Genomic DNA, 8,021 nt, shown 5'->3' with positions numbered 1-8,021 from the left:
AGGGTACATCTCTGTTCAAACCTTTAAGGAAAGCAGGTAAGTATTTTGTGGTTGTGAGGTTTTTTTGTTTGGTTTCTCTTTTTTTAGCATGGCTTGCAGTCTCCCCACAAGACTAGTCCTTGAACTGGAAAGAAACGGAATTATGCCCTTAAGTGTAGCTGTTTCTTAATGTCATGTTAATTCTCAGCTTGTGGGAAGTCTGCTACCTGTGTCCAGAAAATGATCCCCATTTATTAGAAGAAAATGATGCTCTGTGGCCAAGTCACAGTCCGCAGAGGTTCATGCTGCACTTGGCACTTTTCCTTCCTCTCCGTTTCCCCCATGACCCGTCTCTCTCTCTACTGCTGTCAGGTTGTCTGCTGCTGCAGAAATGGGGGAGTACGGAGTCGCACCAGGCCAGCGCGTGGCCATCATCTGGGACAGCTCCTCGCCGGTTGAAGCCTTGAAGGATTTGGTGGATAAAATTCAGGCGCTGGTGGGAGCTGATAATCGTGTCTCTGTGGAAAACGTTAACCAGCTGTCTCAGTGTAAGAATGGGCTTCACTTTTCGCTGTTTAAAGGGAGAGGGTGCTTCTGTTGTGTGAGCTGATAACTTCCCTGGTCTGTAAGTCAGCATTCAGAGCAACAATAGCGCCCGCTGCTGACTTACTACTGGCAATACACCAAAGAAAGGGATATACCCCGGTTGTGCTTCCCGTTACCGGTGTCTTTAGTAGTTATTGCTGCTGTACGCAAGCATGAGAGGTGAGGAGGGAGGTGGATCCGATGTGTTAAGCAAAGCTCTGTCTGTATACGTGTAAAACTGTACCATCTTTCTCTTTCTTTCCAGCGGCTCACAAGGAGTCCAGTTTTGATGTAATTCTCTCAGGCGTAGTACCAGGCAGTGCTGCGCAGCACAGTGCGGAGGTGCTGGCAGAAATAGCTCGGATACTTAAGCCAGGGGGCCGTGTCCTCTTGAAAGAACTCGTGGTTACAGAATCAGGTGAGAGAATCCTCATCAGCCTCGCTTTCAAGGCAGCACAGCAATTCCTGTGAGGATTAGGCTGAAATGGAAAGGAGGGGAACCTTGACTGATGTTTAGAGACTTTCATTCTCCTGACACAGTAACCTGAATAGCAAGGTTTTTGTCCCGTGTTTAAGCTGGGAGCCGTCAGAGAGGCTCGTGGTCGCTCTCCTTCTACCAGAAGTGCTGGATAGAAAACCTCAGTGGACGCTGGTGTTCTTTTAGGGTGTGTAATGTTAAATAGCTGTAGATAGCGTGTTTCGGAGGAGATTCTGAAGTGATCTTAAAAATGGGTGACAAATTGTGAGAGAAGCTGTCCCAGAAGCCAGCTGAGAATTAGTTATGCTTAAAAGGCAGAAGTGTTTGGACTAAGTTTTAAGAGCAGAGCCGTGGGACAGCTGGAAGAGCACGCGAGGAGATGAACACAACGTTAGGGCTCTGTCATATGCTTGACCTCTATTCAGACCTTGCTGGCACAGGGAGCTGGTTCAGGATGGAAGTGGGAAATACTATGCCAGATGAGAAAACAGAAGCATCTGTGCTGATGGCGTTTCTCTTGGCACAGTCTACAGTGCTGAAAATGGAGGTGTAAGTGGCAACAGAAATGCCTTCTTTGGGTTGGGAAGATTTGCCAATGCTTTGAAGCTGGCGTTGGCTCTGTGGTGTAAGAGGTGCCTCAGGCACGGTACGCTTCTGGGGCAGAACAAGAACATGCAAAGCCTAGAGCAGATGAGGTTTCTTTTTTCCAAAGTCACATCTGACAGGCTGAGAGAGTTGGGCTTCTTCAGCCTGGTGAAGAGAAGGCTCCGGGGAGCCCTTATAGCACCTTCCAGTGCCTGAAGGGGCTACAAGGAGGCTGGAGCGGGGAGTGGAACAGATTGCCCAGAGAAGCTGTGGATGCCCCATCCCTGGAAGTGTTCAAGGCCAGGCTGGGTGAGGCTTGGAGCAACCTGGTCTAGTGGAAGGTGTCCCTGCCCATGGCAGGGGGTTGGAACTGGATGATCTTTAAGGTCCCTTCCAACCCAAACCATTCCATAATCCCTGAAAGGGCGGTTTCTCACTGCTGCACTGCAGGGAGGAGGGGGGAGAGCAGCAGGTCTGGTCAGGATGGGATGACAGAAACCTCCATGTGCTGCAGATCATCTAGTTCTAGGTCAGCTTTGTGCCCCCAGGCTTTTATTTTCATGAACAAGCTGCTTACCCTTTCTGCTTTGTTCCTGCTGTTGACTGGAAGGGGCTCAATTTTAAAGCAGAGGTTTGGCTTGAGTACTTTCTTCTAAAGCTCTTACTCTTCCAGGTTTCTCAGTGACTTCTATTATTCCCTCGTCCTACTTCCTGCTTTTGTGTCTTCCAGGAAACAACAGCAGAATCAAGACAGCAGCCAAACTGCCCACAGCTCTGACTCTTTCTGGGTTGGTGGAAGTGAAGGAGGTATGTATGTGCTAAGTGCTTCCAGAAACTCCATTGTGCAGTTACCTTGAACTGTAGGTGGTGATTCCTGGGGACTTGCTGGGTGACAAGGTGTTTAGCTCCCCTGGTTTACTGTAAATGTGCATGGACACTGCCTGCCACTAACTCTAGTTACTGCAAAGGTATTGTGTTTCTTTAGGACTGAAAACACTGGTTGGTTGTGCTCACTGGGATGCTGGACTGGGTGCTGAAATAAGGGGTTCCGCATGAGGTTAACCCAAAATCTTATATTACAGCTGCAAAAGGAAGCGTTGACTCCAGAGGAGGTCCAGTCAGTCCGAGAGCACTTGGGTTACCAAGGCAGTGACCTTCTCATTGTTCAGCTCGAAGGCAGGAAGCCCAATTTCGAAGTGGGATCCTCAAGTCAGCTCCAGCTTTCCTTTGCCAAGAAACCTGGTCCTTCAGGTAAGGAGTGTTGCATGCTAAATGTCTGGATTGCCTGCCTCTCAGGTGACAAGCATCCCTAGGACTAGGGAGACAGCTCCTGGGTAGGAAGTACCACAGTAAAAACCTGTGTAGCCAGGCTTTCCAACGTTGCTTGAACTCTGCTTGGTGGGAGTAGATGGAGCATAGGCAGGAGTAACTACTATCTCTTCCTTTGTTTTGGCTCCAGGAAAACCCTCTGTGGACCCAGCCGCTGCCAAGCTGTGGACACTCTCTGCCAACGATATGAATGATGAAGAGATGGTATCTGGTTTTATTTGTGAGGCTTTGCTGTTATTCCTTCTCTCTCCTCTTCATTCCCACTCTAAATAGTTTCTGTCATGCCTGTTGGGAATCTTGACAACTTAAGAGGCAGAAAAGCACCCCCAGGGCAAAAATATCTCATCTACTGTGTGAGGCCTTGAGAGCCCAGAGGAGTGGTGAGGGTGGCGGGGAGACCTGGATAAGAGGGCGCAGCCCCAGCACTTTCATGCCGGTGCTACAGATAGCACCGGTTCTTTGAACCTAACACTGCAACATCATTCCCTACTGACAAATCAGTTTCATGCATGTAATCTTCTATGGTATGTTTTCAGGATCTTCTGGACTCTGATGAGCTGCTGGATTCAGAGGATTTGAAAAAGCCGGATCCATCGTCTCTCAGAGCTCCATCCTGCAAAGAAATGGGCAAAAAGAAGGCCTGCAAGAACTGGTCAGTGCTGGCATTAGCATATCAGTGAACCTTTTAACTGGAACATTAAACCCCTAGAGCTGGCTGGATTTTAAAAAGGTTGTAGGTGCTTTGCTGTTCTTCATAGTTCTCTGGGTTCATGTCCTTTCTTAGTGACTGCAATGTAAATCCAAAGACAGTGAGAATTGCCTAGCTGCCCCAAACCCGCTGCAGATCAGCAGTCGTCTTGAAGGTGGCTACACAGTTTGTCCAGCCTTGACTAAAGCCCTGGTTTCTCAGATTTCGAGGAGAAATAGCACACACAGCAAGTGCTGTGGAGTCATTTCCCACTCGGTTTAAACGCGAGGAGCGTGTGTCAACACTTGTTACACAAACCATGGTGTTGAGCCACAGAGTGAAGAGCATGAGAGTCCTGGAGTCAGCTGTGTTGTGTGACAGTGAGAGCTGGAGCAAGTGCTGGTGACTCACAACCTTTAAGCGGAAAGATGCAGGTGACTTCTTTTATATTTTTTTTTTTTCCTACAGCACCTGTGGCCTGGCTGAAGAGCTGGAACAGGAGAAGAAGAGCTCGCAGCCCAAATCAGCCTGTGGAAATGTAACTAGTCATTTTTGTTTCTATACTCTGGTTTGCAGTACCTGATTTTTGTCTCTAGTGACTGCTCCCCAGGCTGGTTTACTGCTTCCAGACGCTGCTGCTGCAGCGGGGTGTCAGCCTGTCGCCCCGTGCTCTGTACCAGCACATGCTGTCTGTCCGGCACAAGTGCTGCTTTGCAGGAGTCGGCGGGAGCAGTGAACCTTCACCTCCCCGCTCACGTGCGAGCCAGCAGTCTGCTGAGGGAAGGTCACCTCACGGGAGCCAGGGGAACCTGGGGGTCAGGGGGCTGCCCCAGCCTCGCATGCAGCCCCTCTGGGTGCACCGACCGGGGTGGAAACTCGCTGCTTTTGCGTGAGCACGGTGCCCTGTGCAGCTCTGCTAACCACGCTAACCAGACGTGTGCTGAGAGGAGGCAGGAAGCGGTTTCTGTGCCGATACGTGCTGAGGAGCCAGAAAAACACGAGGAGAGAAGTGAAAGTCCCCCGTGATTACAGAAGGTGTTTTTCTTTCTCTTGCCAGTGCTACCTGGGGGATGCGTTCCGCTGTGCCAGCTGCCCTTACCTGGGGATGCCCGCCTTCAAGCCTGGGGAGAAGATTCTCCTGGAAGAGAACCAGCTGCATGATGCCTAACAAAGATGTCTCTGGATGTCCTGCAAAGGACTCCTCTGCTTTTCCATCGGTCTGAGGTTCTTCCTGCAGTCCTCCTCATCCTCTCAAACTCATGCTCTCCAGCCAATAGTCCTTGTGGGGAGGGACAGTGTGGGTTCTGACACTGCTGTGAGCTCATCACTTGTAACCTTGGGCTACCCAATAATCTTTGGTGATGAGGTCTCGATGTCTTAGCCTTTGTGTTAGGCCTTGTTTTAGCTGGTCTGACCGGACACTGGGGTGCCGGCACATCCCACCAGCAGAGGGAAGTGGAACCAAGTGTCCAGTTGACCTCACGTGCCAGTGGCAGGACCGGTACTTCCCCATGCCCGTGTCCTACAGCTCTAACTTGCCCTGATTTCCCCTGGTGAATCAGCAGCTCTGGCTCAGCTTTCAAGGTGACACTGGGCTCCTGCTCTCTTGGAAACTTGAGCCTGCAGTTCCTTACCACGTGAAGGTGGCTCAGCAGCTCCCGTTGCAAGTCAGGAGGAGTACACTCGGCAGTTCAGCAGTAGGTGAGCTCCTTGCTAAAGCCTGGCAGGCACGATGCGTTTCCAAGTGTTTTTGGAGCCTGCCAATATCCCCTGCCCCCACCTATTTCCACCAAAACGTCAAAGATTCAGTCCCACTGAGAAAACTCCTGTTAGGGACTAGATTAAACAAGACTGGCCTTGTCCTCCCCCACCTTTGTCCTACCCTAGGGCAGGCTGAGACTGTCACCTCTCTTGGGGGTCACCAGGCGAGTTACCCGCAGTGTCCAGTAAGAACGTAGCAATAACTTCACTTCTAGACGGTCTGTGGTCACCACCTGCTCCCACTCCGAGAGATACTGACTATATTTCTGTGACTTCTGGTCACGAGGCACCCACGGAGATGCGGGCTGAGGGAGCTGTTGGCGTTCTTGCTTCTCTCCCAGGGAGGGGGAACCCAAAGCCAGCGTCTCGGCGGGATTGCTTTGTCTGGAGCTCTGGCTCTCTGGGACGTGACTGCTGGTTTTGTGCTACCCGGGTTACAGGCTAAACTCGGGCGGGGAGCTGGGGTGAAAGGCTGTTCTGTTCTTGAGATGAAATAAAAGTGGCCGATAGTAAAGTGTGTGTGTTAAGACTGGTATTAGTGGGGTTCTCGGCGATTTCTGGAACTGTTTACATATTGGGTTGCGTCTTGGAGCTCTCTATAAACTGTTCCACTGAAAATATGACTCGAATATGTGATGGCCACCGGAAAGAAGAGTCAAGCTGCCTAGATGAGCTTTTTTTATTCAGTCTAGGTTTCAGAAAGAGGCTTTGCCCTGCTAGAGTGAGGAGAGGGTGGCTTGTGTGGAGAGAAGGGAGGGAGTCCTCGGGATGTGCAAAGCACCCTGTGTGGATCTGGGGGCAGGTGCTGCGGTGTGAGACGTGTGCCTGGGAGCCAGTGGGGAATGAGGGACTGACAGCAATGGAGACCTCTGAGAGCTTGTATGTAGAGGGCAGCGAGAGCAGACCCCTTCCTCCCCTTCCTGCTTCTGTCATCTGCAAGAACAACCCCCAGGGAGATGCAAATCTTGCGATAAACCTGTCCAATGAACCTGTTAGCGCTCCTGACCTAAGGCAGCCGGTAAAAGCCTCTGCACGCCTATGACCTTTGGGGGGTTTATTGCTTTTCAGCCTCGCTGGTAGGGGAAGATCAGATCTCTTGTGTCTCCTCCATGTGAAAGGTTCTTGATAAAGGCAGCCCTTAACCTGAACTCTGCTTTCCTTTCAGGAGTAAATAAGATAAGAGAGGGAGGAGGCAGTGGCAGAAGCTTTTGTTTCGCAGTGATTCACTCAACTGGAATTTAAACAAGCTGGGAAGCACTTTCAGATACTGCTGAGTTCAGTTAAGGATGGTTAAGGCTGTATAATCTCTTTAAATAGTGTTACTTGCTCTGGCTGTGTGAGAGGCCCTCAGAGGGTGACAGTTTGGCAGTGGCACATCAGCTGGGTGGGAATATGCTCCTATCAGGCTGGTTTTGAGGAGCATTTATGCTTTTAACGCCCTTCCCTTGTCTGCTACAGCCTCCAGCCACCCTGCCTGCCCTTCCCTCCTCCTCCGTCCCTAGTCCTTATGTCTGGCTGCCCGCCCTGTCCCTGGGAGGGTGGCACTTGTGGGTTAAAATAATCAGAGGGGCTCCTCCAACCCTCCCCAGCAATCAAACAAGCAGTGTGAATCGCCCTGGTTTTCCAGGGGGCTGCGAGATGCAGCCCCTTGTGCCACCAGCCCAGTGCCTGGCCGAACACTGCGTCACGGAGCTGTGTCCCCGCGTGTCTTGACAGATGGGATCAGCAGCATTTTTCGCCCTTCTGCCTCTCTTAGCGTCCTTTAAACGTCCCTTTTTACCCTGGAGCCTGTTCAGGAGATGCTTGGTGGAGCTGGTCATGGAGATACACCCCGCTGCATCCGCTCCTGTCTCCGTACTCACCCCCAGGATGTCCCGTGCACAGCTTCAGCCCGGGGCGGCGTGAAGAGCTGCGGGGTTCGGCACTGGCTCTGCATGCACCCCTGCTTTCCTCCCCTTGAATCAGAGCTGCCGCTTTTCCTCCTGCTGGGAAAATGTGGCTGTGTTGGTGGCCTTCAGAGGCTCGTTAGTGCCAAGACCAGGGAGCTTCTCCCCGCGTCCTCGCAGCTTGCTTTACGTGTGCTCCCCAATAAATGCGATGCCTCTCGGTACCCTTCCCTGCTGGAGAGACTGGGTCTCCTGGAGGAGGAGATGCTCTGCGAGACCGGGAGGGACTCGTGCCTTCTGCAGAGCAGGGAATAAACCTCTCCTTGTGCCTGGCCCGACGGCTCCCAGAGCTTTGGGGGTATTAAAGTTCAGTGAACTTGCCTGCAGAAACACAATTAATCACCCAGCAAATGAACTGCTCTCTTTCCTCAGCCTGAGACATTTTCCTCCCTGAGTGTCTTCCCCTTCTTCTGGTCTCTCCTCCTCTTCCTCTGCTCCACTTCCTTTCACCTCTCTCTGTTCTTCTTTCTCTAATTCTCTTCTGTTTCTTCCCTCTCCCAGCCTCTCTCCCCTCCCTTTCACGCCCCCCAGGTGTACTGCAGTCCTCCCCTCTGCCACCCTTGCCCATCCCCATCCTTTCCTGTTCCTCCTCTTCTCCTTGCCTTGTTTTTTCCTTTGTCCCTTTGTTCTTTCTGGGTTTTCTCGCTGTGACCCTGGTCACATCCCTCTT

The 8,021-nt window shown here is 51.6% G+C and overlaps 1 protein-coding gene across 1 annotated transcript; it reads left to right on the top strand.

The window, feature by feature from the left end:
• Window positions 1-351: 351 nt before the first annotated feature.
• On the top strand, window positions 352-4,902 carry CIAPIN1 (cytokine induced apoptosis inhibitor 1). Its single transcript, XM_010156853.1, has 8 exons — window positions 352-527; window positions 830-982; window positions 2,358-2,434; window positions 2,710-2,878; window positions 3,087-3,160; window positions 3,493-3,608; window positions 4,113-4,182; window positions 4,702-4,902. Exons 1-8 carry the CDS (start codon window positions 371-373, stop codon window positions 4,810-4,812), a joined length of 927 nt encoding a protein of 308 aa, XP_010155155.1. The 5' UTR covers window positions 352-370; the 3' UTR covers window positions 4,813-4,902.
• Window positions 4,903-8,021: the final 3,119 nt, after the last annotated feature.

This window comes from Eurypyga helias, unplaced genomic scaffold, assembly GCF_000690775.1.
Source record: "Eurypyga helias isolate BGI_N326 unplaced genomic scaffold, ASM69077v1 scaffold40168, whole genome shotgun sequence".
Classification (NCBI taxonomy): Eukaryota; Metazoa; Chordata; class Aves; order Eurypygiformes; family Eurypygidae; genus Eurypyga; species Eurypyga helias.
Note: the sequence above shows the minus strand (reverse complement) of the source record. Positions and strands in the feature narration are given on the sequence as shown.

What these genes read in the sequence shown, in the direction of transcription:
- CIAPIN1 (XM_010156853.1), top strand. Translation starts at nt 371, where the DNA reads ATGGGGGAGTACGGAGTCGCACCAGGCCAGCGCGTGGCCATCATCTGG. An exon ending in CGTTAACCAGCTGTCTCAGT is followed by an intron (nt 528 to 829) that starts GTAAGAATGGGC and finishes CTTTCTTTCCAG; the next exon opens with CGGCTCACAAGGAGTCCAGT. An exon ending in CAAGAAACCTGGTCCTTCAG is followed by an intron (nt 2,879 to 3,086) that starts GTAAGGAGTGTT and finishes TTTTGGCTCCAG; the next exon opens with GAAAACCCTCTGTGGACCCA.